A 16,556-nucleotide genomic window follows, 5' to 3' on the forward strand; every position below is an offset into this window, starting at 1 on the left:
TTGAATGCACACAAAGTGTTTAATATCATCTATAAATCATTTGTAGGTGATTTGGCAAGAGAATCAGGCAAGTTAAGCGGTTCCAACCTAAGAAAAGCCACCCAGGCCCCTGCCTGTCTGTCCCTCAGGTCACTCCAACCCCTCAGGGGGGAACTCACTTTGACAAAATAAATTCAGCAGAAAAACAACTTTATATTTTGGTGTCACTGAGCTCCTTGCAACTTTCCAAGGGCCACCAAATTTTTTCCCAAGGTGTGAGGAACGCCAACTCTGTTTCACAGGCTGCGGCGTCAGGATCTGCGATTCACAGGCTGCAGCTTTTTTGCGTCGCATCCCGTTTATATTAAGAACTCCCCAAAATAATCGTGGAAGGTGCGACATGACATAATCACTGAAGTTGCACAGCACCAAGCGTCGCAGTCTTCTTCTGAAAATCGCGGAATCAGGTTGGAAAAGATCTCTTGAGAACATCCGAGTCCAACTTTTGACAGCCCACCTCTTTGTCAATTAAACCGTGGCACCGAGTGCCACGTCCCGTTGTTCCTTGAACACCTCCAGGGATGGTGACTCCACCAACTCCCTGGGCAGTTCTAATGTCTAATCAGCCTTTCTGTGAAGAAATTCTTCCTGATGTCCAAACAGACTATTTCTATTCGGAATTTTAGGGGTTAACTTCCCTACTCTTACCCACCTCGACCAGAGACATTAATTAGAAAACAAGCGTGGAAAACGTCCAGCATAAATTATCTCACGCATAACCGGGTGGGGGGGGGGGGGGGATAAAAACCAGCATTCGTCTCTCGGAACGACATAAAACCGCTTTTCCCCTCTTTTCCTCCCCGGGCCGCACTCCGCATCCCCGGCGCTGGCGGAGCCGGGGCCGAGCGCGGCTGTGCCGGTACCAGCGACGACAACAAGCGGAGGGGCCGGGCTTGCGGGAGGCGGGTCCGGCCGCCTCCCCCCGCCCGCTGAAGAGCGCCTGCGAGGGCGGGCGGGCGGCACAGCGCGGAGCCGAGCGGAGCCGAGCGGAGCCAGCGCAGCCCCGCGGGCCGCCCGCACCCGCGCCCGGCCGGCAGCGCCCACGCACCGCGGGCACCCGCCTTCCTTCCCTGCCGCATCCCGCCCCTTCTGTGCCCCCTCCTTTCGCCGGGACTCTCCGCCGGGATCAGCGCTGTTGTTGTTGTTGGCCGGCGCGGCCGCATCGAGGATATTTTGGCTCGCCGAGAGGCAGCGGCGCCGCGTTCCCTTGGACGCCGCGTGTGGGGCCGGGGCTGCCGCCGGGGAGGGAGCGCAGGAGCGCCGGCAGCGGGGGCCAGGTGAGGCGGGGGCGGCGGCGGGGAGGGAGGGGGGAGAAGAGGAGAAAGGGGGGAGAAGAGGAGAAAGGGGGGAGAAGAGGAGAAAGGGGGGAGAAGAGGAGAAAGGGGGGCGGCTCGTCGGTGCTCCGGGACCTCTCCACGCCGGTGCGCCCCAGACCTCTCCAAGCCGATGCGCCCCGACCCATCCGCGCTGGGGATTCTCGGCGGGGATGCCGAGCACGGCCCCCGGACGCCCCGATCAGCCTCCCCCGGCGGCGATGAGGGGCTGAGGAAAGCGGCCGGGGGCTCATCCCCCGGGGGATGCCGCGGCGAGGCGGCAGCGCGCCCCGGCAGGAAGGGGTTAATGGGCAGCGCGCTCTGGATTTGGTTAGGACTTTAAAGGGACTGGGCTGTGTGATCTCCCCACCGAAGTTTTTTTTTATGTGGGCGAAGCGTGTGTCATGTGTGTGAGAAGGCAGGCAGGCTCCCGGCGGAGCTCGGGGAGCTCAGGGGCTGCACGGGGCACGCGGTTCTCTCCGACCCTCTTCCTGTGGAGGCTGTTTGTTCTCTGAAAAAATTGCCATATAGAAAAAAAAAAAACAACAATCAGGCAGATTTCCCTCTTCCCGCTCTCCTCCCTCCCCCCACTAAAAAAAACCCCAAACCTAAAAAACAGCACTGGAGGTACATCAGCTACATCGGGGACACCAGCGCGCTTCAGTTCTCCATGTGGATGCTGCCCAGCTGCGTCCAGCTGTGGGCAGGCACCTGGCTGTTGCTGAAAAGAAGGCAATCAGAATTCAGGAGTATTAGTTAATAAGTGCCTGATCCTGTTGACCCTGTTCTGGTTCACCCACTCAGCTATGCGGGGGTGTTGAGGAAGGTGTCCTGCCAGTTAAACCAATTATAGCTGGCAAGGCGCAGTCATCAGCATTAGTGGAGGAGTCGGAGGTGAGGCCCAGTCACACCGTGTTGGGCCCTAGTGGCTTTTCTGAACTTAAAACAGCAGCTTTCTAAGTCCAGCAGGAAGCCAGATTTAACCCTCTTGTGCCACGAAAACCCACGTTGCCTTTCCAGCTCTGTTTCTATTGTGATATCTCTGTATGGGTTTCGTATCTCAGGGCTGGAAATTTGTGCTGCAGATGGGGAGAAAGCTGATGTGGGATGAGCCAAGGGTATAGAAATTCCTCTGCTTGAGATATTCGGTTGGAGGAAGAAAGCTGGAGTGTTGCAAAACATGCTGAGGATCTCCATGTGTTATTCAGCCAGAGCTCGGTGTCTCATTTTCCCAAAGCTTTCCTTCCAGGCAAGGCCACGGAGCAAACCCAGCGTGGAGAAGCAGGGGCTTGGGTTAATGAGCAATGCTGTGTAATCAACACTCGGTATAAACCTTTTGTCTTAGGGTCCTAAACATCTCTAAAGAAACAAAAAAAACCCAGGAAGGAGAGAATCCCAGCCTTTTTAGTGGATGGGGAAGTGCCTAACAGGATTTGTGGAGAGGTCAGAATTGCAGACAAAGTGCCAGGAATCTTATTTGTACTCCTAACCAGGGACCAGACCTAAACTTACAGAATATATGTATAAGATTTTCAAAATGCTCAAATCCTTGAGCCAGTTATCTCTGGACACCAGAGCAGAAATCAAAGGCAAAACAAAGGGTGTTAGAAATTTACTTTCTTAAAAGCCCAGCCAAATGCAAGGATAAACAGTTGTTTAAACTGTGGCAAATTTAATGAACAGATTAGGATGCTTGCTGAGTGAGACTCACGCTGTGTGAAATTCTTTGCTGCTCAATGAGATGTGTAATTTAGATCAAATATTTGTACGTGCTGTTTGAGGTAAAAAACATCATTCAGTAGATTGCACTTTTTGAGTAACATTAATGAATATTCCTTTCAGAGTCAGTTGATTTATTTTATTTCAATTATAAGGCCCAGTGAAGGTGAAATAGGCCTTTCAGGTTAAGGACTCTTGCTATTTTTTTTTTTAAACTTTATTTTTAAGCGATCAGCTATTTAAGAGGGTGAAGGGGTTCCTTGTCTGGCTGTTGGCTGTTTTTATTCTCCTCTCTGTTTATAAGGCACGGCTTTTGAATGTGTTGCCATTTTTAACAAGCTGGGCTGATTTTGCTAGATCTTAATTTACGATTTTTTTTCAGAATTTTAAATTGCATTTTGTTTTTCTTTTTCCTTGTGGTAACATGGTGAGTGATAGATTTGGCTTGTGATAAGTGATAACAGTTTTGTGGAAATCTTGATAGTGTCCTCTGTGGCTATTTAAGTACGAGTGCATGTTTTCAGGCAGTTGCTGTGGAGCAAGATAATTTAGCCCACTGCTGAGAAAAAAGGGAAGGAAAATTAAGAGTTTAGCTTGATAAGGTATCGTTCACTGACACCTGAATTGCAGCATCAAGATAAACCTGAACAATGGCCATAAAACTGGCTTTATTCCTTATGTTTGATCTTACCAGTAGGTCAGTCAGAGGATCTGAATCTTATCACTCTTCTCCTTAAGTGATATACAGGAGAAAAGTTACACAGGCCTCACACAACTCTGTTCCTGGTAATAAAGGCAATATGATAAAGCTCTGACTTCAGTGGTGTGAGCATACTGATAGGGGTCCCATTATCAGCCCTTTAAAAAGGGTATTTTACTGCATAAACCCCTTTTCAGTTAAAACTTAGGCCCTCTAAAGCTTTATAAATATGTTAATCCTGTGTTTAGAAGATGTGCAAGATAACATGGCTTGGAGTAAAGTAGTAAAGGCAGGAGGTTGGGGATGCTGGGAATTGGCTTAACTGATTATTCATGAAAGGGTGAATGCAGGAGGTGAAGGTGTATCACGGTGTCACTCTGTCACTCCTCTTCCTCTGAAAGCCAGAGTCTGAAGTGAATCATGGCCTGTGAGAGGGAATAGAGTAAGCAAAAATAACACGAAACTGATTACCTAAGATAATGGGTGAAAAGTTGGAAAATATCCCAGAGGGACAGGTACTCGGTGGGCAAGGGAATTCCTGTGGGCTTCTCAGACAAACACAAATTTTGTGAAAGCTCTTCCAGTTGAAAAACAAGCTGGGAACTGCCCTGTGTGGTTGGGATGTCGGCAGTGAGAAGGAAAAGCTTTCCCTGTATCTCATTCCCAGGGCTGCTCCACACTCCGTGCTGGAGCAGTCGGATACATGTGTTAACATCTGCTTCCTCCTCCTGTGGCAGTGTTTTTAATGTGGCCCCTCTCGTTTTTCAGATGAGTGACTTTGGGGTCAGGAACATGGATCAAGTAGCTCCCGTGTCAAACATGTACAGAGGAATGCTCAAGGTGAGTACCCTGGAGCTGTCAACTTCCAGACCCAGCTGGGGCATCTCCCAGCCAGTGCTTTTATTGTGTTCCTACAATGCTAGAACAGGAACTTGGTGAGCCAAGTGAACACAGGTTTAACTGCTCCTCTGTAATCTTCTGCCAGAGTATTCCCACTGAGTTCCACAGAGATGTGAAAAGCAGAACTGAAATAGGAAAGGTGTAAATCTTGCACCCTCAACCCTCTTCCCCAACAAGGCTGCCTCTCTCCATTCCCTAAATCCTAAGAATTTCAAAGAGGTAGACAAGAACTGAGCTCAAATTTGGTGGTGTTGGTGGAGCTCGTGCCAAAATAAAAGATAAAGGATGAGGAACAGGGGTGGGTTTGTATCTTTAACTTGATGAGACTGGCAGAGGCCTGTTCTGATAGGACTGGTCAGGTTTGGTACCTTCCTGAACATTGTTTGGAAAAAAAGTAGGTTATTCACTTACTCCTTGCAGGTGTTATTAATGGAAGTCCAATACATTGTAAAAACTCCAAATACTATTACATTTATTTTATCTTTAAGTAGACTGTGTCTGTTCTCTTGTTTTGAAAGGAATTTACAGACTGAGGTCAGCAGGCTGTGAAGACTCAGTCTTAAAGGGCTTCCCCTCACCCCATTCGTGCAAGTTCCTTTTTAATCCCAGTGTCAGTTTTTTACACAGCATTGGTTAATGTAAACCAAATAAAGGTTAGGGAGACCCTTTCTGCTCTCATTAGCTTTGAGGAATGGCCATGGTTTTAAGAATCAGTGAGGCTCTGGGATGCTGACTGCTCTGATGCTTTATCATAAAGGGTCCCCTCTTACCTTTTTTTCCTCTTCACAAAAATATCCAGGAGATCTCCCAGCTTAACATCTGTGTGCTCTTAGCACAGTGGTTGCTCTAAGCAGTTATTCAGTGTTCAGTTGTCATAGAATTAAGTCAGAGACTTTTATTCTGCTATGCTGTAGCTGTTCACATTCAATTTTATTTCATTCTGCAATAATTACGTGTATTGAAAAGCCAAATGAAGTAGTTGTGTAACTGATAGGACAAGCAGAATTCGTTCTGCATTGTTTTTTTCCTCTTTTACTACTATTAAATCAAGAACGTGCTTACACAATAATTTTCTCCCTTTTGAAATATGAAACCAGCACGGTATGGATTTTACTCATTCACATGCCACAGCATTTTTTCCAGTGACTCAGGATAAGGGTCAGCTATTTACACAAAATGCAGGAGTTTCCAGATTGTGTTGAAAGAACTTGCCCTTTCTTTTAGGTGCTAGCAATGAGTCAGAGCTTTTATCTAGTAACGTATAAGGAATCTTTTACCAGCAGATTTGGCAGCTGTTATTAACTTGTTTTATTCAGAGATGAGCCTTTCCAGGGGCTGGCTTTGGCTTGAATTGGGGAGTACCTGAACCAGAGGCCCACAATTTATCCCTGCTGGCCAGGAGATTTCTGAACCCATTAAATGAGGCTTGATACTGTTTGTGGTGACATGAAAAGTTAGGGACTGAGGAATATTAATCCTAATTTGCTGTTCCAGGAATACAGTTTAGGTTGCTTTTGCATTGCATGTGAATGGTGCCCTGAAAAATCCTTGCCTTGTCCTCAGTTAAATCCACTCCTTTGGCACAAACTGGCAAATCAGTGTTTGCCTAAACCAAATAAGCATTTGCAAGTTGCCTTTGTATCCAGCTCCCTGAAGGGCAGGAGCTGCCAGGAGGCAGCTGCAGCTTTCCAGAGCAATGTTCTATCCTCAGGTGCCTCTAAAAAAAATCTCAGTGGCAACTTTTATCCATCTTTGCCTCAAGATCTTGCAGATATTGTTTCCCTGTGACTAACGGGCGAGTTTCATAAGTTGCTTTTGAAATTATTTCACATTCCTTCTGCCCCCCAAAGACTAAAGTGGTTGGGGGGAATGTAGTAAACTCATACCAGTATTTCTGGCATACACAATTGGCACAAGTCAAGTTTGAAAGGAGTTAGGTTTTCAAAATATAACAGTATTTCCTGAATGTCATCAGTAGGTCAGTAGAATCTGCTTTTATCTGGAACGTTTTTATCAGTCTTGTTTATCCTTTTCTGTAAAATGAAACTTGAAGTGTTTCACTGAGCATCTGAGCACTGGAAAGACTTCAAAATGTGGTTGCTGGCAGATTGAGTAAAGCAGAAGTAAAAGTTGCTGTAACATCCTTCCTCAAGTCCTGTAAAGCTGGTATAGCTTCAAGTGATGTGGTTCAGATGAGTTTTATCCTTTAGAAAATAAAAGCTTCATAAATCTACTGTAGGTTTTCCACTGGCAGTTTTCCCATAACTTACTGATCTGCCATCAAATACTCATCAAGTGGATAATCAACTTAAAGGGTTAAGGAAATGAGGCTTTCTTTAAAAGGTACCTGGAAATAAATATGTATTTTATACACACATGCATATTGTCTATTGTTAAAAGCCTCAATTACAGGAAAAACTAAGAATATCCTTATTTGGCTTTGCTGTGAGCTGCAGAACATCCCCCAGCTCGCCCTCATCGCTGGGTTTGCTCACGTACCAGAAGCTGTGCCCTCGTTGTGGTTGTGTTTCAAAGCTGATTCAAGGTAGTGGTTGTGCACCATCTCCAGATCTAGGAAACCAAACCCAGACACTTCCTAGCACTGGAGTTCGCAGTTCTCCAGCGAAATGCTTACGTTGTTCTGTGTTTATTCTGGTGCTTTGCAGCGTCAGCCAGCGTTTGACACCTTTGACAGCTCCAACTCGCTTTTCGCTGGGTATTTTTTCTCACTCAATGAAGACCAAACGCTTCAGGAAGTGCCCACAGGATTTGACTCCACTTCTTATGGTAACTCCTCACTTTGCTCCTCAGTCCAGTCAGCAGATCAGGAATTGGTGGGGTCCAACTAATGTTTCCTGGGTGTGCTTTTACAAGTGCAACGTGGATTTCCCTGGAAAGAAGGGGTTTAATACATAGGCTTCTGTGTATTTTATTCATGTGAATTTCTTTGTGGATAGTTGTTTTCTGTACTGAAAAGCAATAGGAACTGGGATGAAGTAGCTGAATAGAGTGACTTTTCATGGAAGAAGCCTTAGTAGGCATTAAAGCAGAGTTAAGAGTTTAAAAATCTTTAAAAAAAGGGGTTTGTGTATTTAAATTTGCAACATCTCGAACATCATTAAAGTGCAGGTATTCTGCAAGCTCCTTTTTTGATTCTGTGGTGTTAAATCAAAGAATGTTTTATTCCATACCTTAAAAAATAGGGTGGGGATGTTTAAAGATATTTTAAATTTTTTTTTGTGTGTGTTTAGGACAGTACCCCACTGAGAGTGCCATACAAGTCCTTGCCTAAAATCCCTGACAAAATGTAGATATTTTACCTGATGCTGCTTTTATCTCCCCTTAGGGGAGGGAAAAAAAACCTCCAGCCCTCAAACCCAGAAAACCACAGCTCCTTTGTTCTAATGTGATCCTAATCAGTCACCTGCTCTGGTCAGCAAAGCAAGTCCTTGCAGATATTAGGAAGGGTGTGGTAAAAACAGAAGTGAAGCACAAGTGGAGCCTGTAGATAGTCTGGGAGAGCAAGAAGAGCTGCACAGCTCTGAACTGACTTGGAGTCTGCCAAGAGCAACCTGGGATAGTGGAAGGTGTCCCTGCCCGTGGCAGGGGTGGAACTGGATGATGGAACTTTAAGGTCCCTTCCAGCCCAAAGCATTCTGTGACATCATTCTGTGATAAAATGAGGCATCTTCTGGTGAAAACTGACGAATAAGAAAAACGGAGTGGGAGCCAAATTTATCCTTAAAATAGAATCTGCTAGTAAAATTGAAAGTCAGTGAGGCAGCTTAGTTATTTATACTGACGTGTAATGGTGCCAACTTTGTGGTTTGATGCATTATTCACCCCCAGCTTGTTACCAGTCACACTTGTTTGGTCCAGATGATGGGATAATCCATTGCACCATGTCCTTGGGTGATGTGATAAGGTCTGAAATGCAGTGTTAAACAGTGCAAGCTGGCTCTTCACAACCCTGCTGTCAGTTACTTAGCTCTCAAATTAAATGGAGATTGTCTAGAGTTGCGAAGAAGTCTGGGAGCAAATTGTAGGTGGTAAAATAGGAAGAAGCAGTCTCATTTCCCTTAAAAAAAAAAAAAAGTAATAGTGAAGTTTCCCTGCAACAAAGGCACTTTATGTAACTACTGAGAGTAAGTAAGATCTATGCATGGAAAGCTGCAAAGCTCTTAATTAGTGATGCAATCTTATCAAAGGAGTAGCACAGAGATTTTAGAGCATGGTGATCTCTGGTTTTAAAACACCAACTTTCTACTTTCTAGCATCTTTTTTTTTTTTTAATTCTTCAGATAGCAAAAACCAGTCACTCCTTTCAGTGGCCTGAAGTTAATGTGTCTTCTTCCTCCCCTCCACCCCTTTTCTTTTCTTGCAGAGTCGAACAACTGTGAATTGCCTCTGTTAACCCCGTGCAGCAAGGCTGTGATGAGTCAGGCCCTGAAAGATACTTTCAGTGGTTTCACAAAGGAACAGTGTCGGCTGGGTATCCCAAATAGTAAGTGTTTGCTATTTATAAGCTCTTTTTTTTTTTTTTTTTTTTTTTTTTTTAATGCTAAGGAGGAGGCTGAATAGCAGCTCTTTGAAAAGGAAAGAATGATGTCAGTAGGAAATACAAGAATGGATCCTATGTGAATCTGGCACAGCTTGCCTTGGAAAGGCCAGACTTGCTGGTGTTAAAAATGGGTGCATGGAGAGCTCATGCTTTGGCAGCCTGAGAGAGAATCAAGCAAGCTGAGGACATCTCTGGTTGCAAGTGAATGCAGAAAGAAAAGAGAGGACTGGGTTATTTTTTTTTTTTTTAATTCAAGAATACATTCATTCTGAATTCATTCAGAACTAAATAACTTGGCTAAACAATTTTGGGGTTTTTTTTTAATTCACTGCTTTCTAAGGAAGATTCTTTTTTATCAAGGGCCAGGAGTTATCTCTAAATGTTGGATCCTTCCTGTATTGCAGATCCCTGGCTGTGGACTGAACAGCAAGTTTGCCAGTGGCTTTCATGGGCTACCAATGAGTTCAGCTTGGCAAATGTGAACTTCCATCAGTTTCTTATGACTGGCCAAGACTTGTGCAACCTGGGCAAGGAGCGTTTCCTGGAACTGGCACCTGACTATGTGGGTGATATTCTGTGGGAACACCTGGAACAGATGATAAAAGGTAGTTAGAGAGCCAGAAAGAGCTTTTGGTGTAGGGCTCTCCTAACAGAAACAGAAATGGCACTTGATTTCAACACTGGTTTCACTATGAAGGGCTTTTATTGCCTAAGAAAACTTGAAATGAACTTTAAAACTTGGTTAATAAAAGCATTATCAGCACTATCAGGACATCCTTGGTATGCAAAGCACAGATGCAGATAGCTGCAGGCATTCTGTGTGCAGGCTGAGGACATTTGTGGGCAGGTTTTATTTGGGAAAATCATTGGAATAAATGAGATTGGGGTAAGTTACACCACTGTAAATACCCCATAAATAAAACAGTTAACCCCAGAAATACAAAGTTAACCAACAGTTGGACCTTAAAGCACTCTGCAGTTATTGTTGGTTTTAAGTTTTACGTTAAAATTCAATTGGTGTGATGGTTTAAAGCCTGTTGGAAGTTGGTTGGGTTTTTTGGTGTGATTTCTATCATGAGAGAGAATGCAATACAAATACAGTGTGATACTAAAATTTTTGTGAATGGTGACCCCAAACTACTCCCAAGAGTCAGAAGCTTTCCTTGGCATACAGGTCAGATCTTTAAAACCATAAACCCAAATTTTCTCTTTTTCTCCTCTCCCCAGACAGCCAAGAGAAAACACAGGATCAGTATGTGGAGAACTCTCACCTCACCTCAGTTCCTCACTGGGTCAATAATAATTCCTTAAGTAAGTATTTTTAAAAATGCATATTTTGCATCTCTCAGTTTATTCTAAGCATGTCACAGATTCCAGGGTAAAACCAAAAAGCACCAGAATAGTTACTGTGCTTGAGGAGAACATTTGACTTCAGCTGCTCCAGCCTTCTTTCCTTGTATTGTTCAATTGTCATCTAATTTATATCGGAAATCTTTTGAAGAGCAAAGGCTTTGAGAAAATTAAATTTCCTCTGGCTATGCCAAACCTACATCTGTGGAGCAGAATGACCACTCCCAACTGAGTCAAAAACTGGGGAGCAGCAAGAGTTAGTTTAGGCCTTTTTAAAGGCTCTGGAAGCGTGCTAGAGCTGCTGGAAGTGTGTGGGATGCAGTGCTGGCTCCCTCGGATTGTTTGATTGATGTTGTGTTTTATTCTACCACAGTCAGGCTTCAGCTCAGCCTGATTACACTACTTAGTGATGAGAGCCTTGCTCAAAACCACTTAAACTTCCCTGTTTTTTTTTCTGTAGTTTCCTTGAAGAGCGAACAATGGGCGTTTGTAGCTGGCAGGTTGCAGAGGGGGATTTACGGAATCTGATTTGGTGTATTTAGTGTATTAGTTTGTTTAAGGGTCTCCAGGGAAAAATCATCCAATTCTTTCGTTTCTTTTTTCAGCTGTTAATGTAGATCAGAATTCCTATGGAATGCAAATGCCTGGATACCCTAAACCCCTCAGTTATCCCAAACCCAGTCTCCTGACTGACGTCTGTCAGACTTCCACAGCGCCGAATCTCCTCAACCCAGAACAAGAGTTCCCATTGTTCCCTAAAACCCAAGCAGATGCTGTTGGTGTGAACTACTGTGCAGTAAATCAAGATTTCCCAAGGAGTAATCTCAATTTGCTGATGGATAATGCTGGTGAGTCATTATCTGCATGATAAACACAGGGCCAGGGCCATATCCTGAATGTCTCTTGCTCCTTTGCATGATTTACATGGACAGGCTGGATCGAGCGGGAGGAAAAACAAAAAAGCAACCCACCAACACTTTCTATTTTATTTCTTTCATTGTTTTATTTGATAAAGGCAAGCTGAGAGAACATGAATCCAGTGACAGTGGTGCTGAGAGCTATGAGAGCTCGGATTCCATGCTGCAGTCCTGGAACAGCCAATCTTCCCTGGTGGATTTGCAGCGTGTGCCATCCTACGAGAGCTTCGAGGATGACTGCAGCCAGTCCCTGTGTCTGAGCAAACCTACCATGTCCTTCAAAGACTATATTCAGGAACGGAGTGATCCTGTGGAGCAAGGGAAACCAGTTATACCAGCAGCCATCCTGGCTGGCTTTACTGGTGAGTAGTGAGGCAAAATGGTCACTCCTTTTTTTGGGTAACATTGTGTGCCATGGTGGTGGAGACCACTAGTCACAAATAATTTTGATTTCTTGTGTTACTAAAGAAAGTCTTCATGGATTATCCACCCAAAGCAAGGAGCAGGCAGGCATGTCAGATCAAGTAAAAATCAAATGCACTTTTTGATCTGTTTGAGAAAGAGGGGAGCTTGGACAAAATCTCCCAGATCTGAGAATTCCCACAGGTGTTGTGAAGGCCTTGTTGCTGTAGTCCTTGCTGAAATTGGTTTTTTCCTGTAGAAAGTTTGCCAAGCCAAGGACTTCAGGACAAGCCCTGGAGCTGGAAATGCAGCTGTTGGGAGGTGGGAGTGAGGGTTAAAGGATCCATATGAAGGGAAAGCCATAACTTGCTTCAAATCCTTTGTTACCATGAAAAACCTGACTTCATTTTTACATAGGTGGGAGCAGATTTGTGCTATGGAATAAAACCTTGGGTTTCTTTCTGATCTATACAAAAGATAAATCAGGTTAATTATGAGATCTGTGATACGAGTCTGATCATGTACATTGGTTCTGGTTGGAGCTGGCAGGGGTGTTAATTTGTGGTTTTTCTGTGTCTCTTCTTTCCCAACAGGCAGTGGACCTATCCAGCTGTGGCAATTCCTTCTGGAGTTACTGACTGACAAGTCCTGTCAGTCATTCATTAGCTGGACAGGAGATGGATGGGAATTCAAACTTGCTGACCCAGATGAGGTATGTGGCTAATTGGGGTGAAAATGAAGATTTGGGGTCTGGTCTGACATCTGTGGGCCCAGTCCTGGATATAGGTGTGTGTTTAGCTGCACATCAAATATGGTAGTGCTGCTTTTGAAGTATTTTGGGAACTTCAGTCACTAAAAAGAAACAAAATGCCTTTTCATTTTCTGATGCTGTTTCCAGTAGGAAAATTACTGTTTTAAGAGATGGGATGAAAAGTCGAGTGGGACTTTTTTATTAAAAAAAAAAAACCAAAAAAACAGGAGGGGAGAGAAATCAGGAACTTCATAGCATTGAACTTCCAGTAAAGACTTGTCCCCTGCTTCCTGATAGCAAATCAGTGGTAAAATAGTGGGTTTTTTGAGAGAGCAGATTGTGCCAGAGCTCTGGGAGTTGGGACAACACTCTCAGGCACAGGATGGGATTGTTGGTGTTGCCCTGTGTGGGGTCAGGAGCTGGACTTTGATGATCCTAGCAGGGATCTTCCAATTCAGGGTACTCTGTGATTCTTGGGGTTGTCCTGTGCAGGGCCAGGAGTTGGACTGGTGGTGGAGTCACCATCCCTGGAGGTGTTTTAAGAAAAGAATGGATGTGGCTATGTCTATGTGCTGTGGTCTCGTTGGCAGGGTGGTGTTGGGTCATATGTTGGGCTCGATCTTCTCTAACCTGGTTGATTCTGTGATCCTCATGGGTCCCTTCCAGCTCAGGATATTCTGTGTTTCTTGGAGTTGTCCTGTGCAGGGCCAGGAATTAGATTTTGATCCCTGTGGGACACTGCCAACTTGGGATATTCTGCCATTTCTCCATAGACTTAACCTCCTTAAGCATATTTTAGCCCATCCCCTACAAACTGGTGTCCTTTGCTGTCAGCCCCTTTCTCCTGAAGCTGCTGTTGAGGTCCCTTGTGGGTTTAGTCCCCAGCTCTTCTCTCGCGAGGTTGGGACACGCAAAGCAAATAAAATGCTCTGGCTGAGAAAGTGGCTGAAAAAAAACCCAAGAAGAACATGAGCTGGAACAAACCCCTTTTGCTTTTCCTTCCCGGCAGGTGGCACGGAGGTGGGGGAGGAGGAAGAACAAGCCCAAGATGAACTACGAGAAGCTGAGCCGGGGCCTGCGCTACTACTACGACAAGAACATCATCCACAAGACGTCGGGCAAGCGCTACGTGTACCGCTTCGTGTGCGACCTGCACAACCTGCTGGGCTACACCCCCGAGGAGCTGCACGCCATGCTGGGCGTGCAGCCCGACACCGAGGACTGATCCCGGCCCCGCGAGCCGCCGGCTGGAATCACGCCTGGGGACGATGGCCGGGAGCCGTCGCAGCCGGGCCCGCCGTGCGCGGGGGGGAGGCGGCCGGCAAGGCAGCGCCTTCACCCATTTTGTAACCGCCGAGGGCTGGATGGAAGCGGCCTGGTGGGGTCGGTGGGGCTCTGGGGGAGCGGGCACAGCCCTGGCTCTGGCGTGGAGACGTGGGAATGCTCCTGGGGTCAGCATTGCAGCTGCCTGTCCCGCCCTACGAAGCGTTTACTGCCGTCTGAGGATGGGTTGGCTTTGAAACCAAAGGTTGGCTGGGAGAAAGCAGCGATGCAGCAGAACTCTTGCTCGGATGTTTTTGAAGCACCGCTGTCCTCGCTTACATCTTGTATCGTGCAGTTTATTTAAAAACAAACAAACAAACTAATTTATTTTAAATGAGCAGTAAGGAGACTGGTATTAGTTTTGTTTTAAAGCACGTTTTATTGTTGTTGTTATTATTGTTACTACTCCAGAAATGTGCTGCATAGGTACATAAACACTCTTGTGTCCAAAACCAGATGTAGCAACTGTTAACAAATAACCCCCACCCTTTAAAAGAAGGGAAGGAAAATCGTACCATTTCAATATTCAGTTTGTATATATTCTGTGATTCCTTTGGAAACTCTGATGTTCCTATTTAACAGATACTGTATAGTGTAAATTAAACTAATTGTATGTGTGTTTTGAAATAGGATGAATGTAAACTTATCAAATGTGGGGCTTTTTTTTTTTTTCATGTTTGTCTAGGATATACAACCTTCTGCAAATATTTAATTGGCCTGAGAGACAGCAGAAGTTTTATGCTCAGTGTGCATGCGTTTGGGGGGGCAGGGAGGGAGGCTGGGCCCAGGATTTTGCCAAGACTGAAGCTGGCAATTCTTTGTGCATTTTGGCATTTTTACAGGAAACTAATGTTGTATTCTGGGACATGAAAGGGCCTGTTTGTGGTTTCTTCTGTAACTGAAAAATGAAAATATTAGTATAGGTAAAATTACCTTCTTTTCTTTATAAATGGCATATGTTTTTCAACTTCTATGCATGTACTTTTAAAAAAAAAATTTATATACGAGCCTTATTTTTTCAGTTCACTTGTCTCTTCCTGCAGTTTATTCTGTATGATTAAAATACGAATTCTATTTTTGGAAATAACTGTGACTCCTTTTCAAAGAGCAGGAGGGTTTTATGTAGCAGCTATTTTTACTGCAAAAAAAAAAAAAAAAGAAAAAAATCACTGGAAAAATGTACTTTGTAAGAAAGCTTTATTTTTTATCTGAGCTTGATGTACAGTTACATGTGTTGTACAGTGTGAGAGGTTTAAAAATATGAGTCTTCATTAAAACCTCTTGTAAAGAAAACTTTGTGTGTGCTTTTCGATTTGGAAGGTTTCAGAGGAGTTCCTTTTGTGTTTGTTTGTTGGTTCAACCCTTGTCCATCCTGCTACCACCACCCTCAACAGCTGCAGGATGAAAAAAATAACCCAAAAAGAAAATAACCAGCCGGGCTTAGGGCTTATTGGAGAAAACAGTGCAAGAATGCACAGGCTCAGGGGCTTGAGCTGAGCTAGATGGATGCCACCACTCTCTCTTTGGATATAAATTCAAGTTAACACCTTTGTGTTGTGCCTCTGAAAGAAAACTGGCAGTTCTGTGGTGTGAAAGACTGTGTAAAGTGACGGGGGAAGATACGGAAGAGCAGAGGTGGGAAGACAATTTTGGCTTGAACTGTTCCTGTCCTGTGTCTCCATCCTTTTCTTCATCCCTCCACCTTCCAGAGAAGCAGGAAATATGGAAAACTTTGCACATATTTAAAAAGTAAAAACCACAGATATTAAATTTTGATGCCCCTAAGCCTCTTGATCTTTCTACCAAACTGTCTTGGTGCTGGTTTTGGTGTAGTCACCGTGTGAAAAAGCATGGGCTTTTGGGGTTTTTTGGGGAATGTGCCTTTCTAAATGGGAGGAGTTGGAAGGGTAGGCATGTGGCTTGCAGAATGGCCCTGGTCTTCCCCAGACAGTTGCAGACTTATTTTTCCTTGTCCTTCAGCCTTACTTTTCCTTGTCCCTGTGAAAAAAGAGAATCATAGAATGGTTTGGGTTGGAAGGGACCTTAAAGGTCATCCACTTCCAGCCCCCTGCCACAGACAGGGGTAGTGCTACATAGTGCCTGTGATCCTGAGGGAGTTATTTATTTTGAAATATTTATTTTATTTTGAAAATAAAGTATGGGCTGTCATGGTGAATGTGGGATTTTTTTTTTCCCTGAGTGTCTTTTCTCACACCATGGCTGCAGAGCAGTAATTGTCCTCTTGTCACCCAAAGACACCTCTCTACCTGTACAAGTCTTGCAGCCTCTTTTTCCTGAACACAGAACTGTTTTCTTCATTTAGACTGAAAACTTGGTTGTCTTTTGCGTGGGCGATCAGAGATGGCTCCAAATGAGAGGCTAAAAGAAACTTGTTTATTTTCTTCCCCCAGCAGAAAAGAGAAATTTCATGGTAGTAGAAGTACCCTGATCCATGCAACCCACATTATTGTGTCTTCCAGAAGTAAAAAAGTTCCAGCAAAAGCACTGGAAGGGGCTGCCCAGGGAGGTTTGGAGTGCCCATCCCTGGAGGTGTCCCAGGAAGGGCTGGAGGTGGCACTCA

General features: G+C 44.7%; 1 protein-coding gene across 1 annotated transcript; it reads left to right on the forward strand.

The window, feature by feature from the left end:
• Nucleotides 1-1,005: 1,005 nt before the first annotated feature.
• ETS2 (ETS proto-oncogene 2, transcription factor) lies at nt 1,006-15,268 on the forward strand. The gene is made up of 10 exons (XM_069013580.1): nt 1,006-1,316; nt 4,540-4,611; nt 7,338-7,458; nt 9,056-9,175; nt 9,637-9,837; nt 10,460-10,543; nt 11,188-11,430; nt 11,598-11,861; nt 12,495-12,613; nt 13,662-15,268. The coding sequence occupies exons 2-10, from the start codon at nt 4,540-4,542 to the stop codon at nt 13,875-13,877; spliced, it is 1,440 nt and encodes a 479-aa protein (XP_068869681.1). The 5' UTR covers nt 1,006-1,316; the 3' UTR covers nt 13,878-15,268.
• Nucleotides 15,269-16,556: the final 1,288 nt, after the last annotated feature.

The sequence above is a fragment of the Aphelocoma coerulescens genome, chromosome 1, assembly GCF_041296385.1.
Source record: "Aphelocoma coerulescens isolate FSJ_1873_10779 chromosome 1, UR_Acoe_1.0, whole genome shotgun sequence".
Taxonomy (NCBI): domain Eukaryota; kingdom Metazoa; phylum Chordata; class Aves; order Passeriformes; family Corvidae; genus Aphelocoma; species Aphelocoma coerulescens.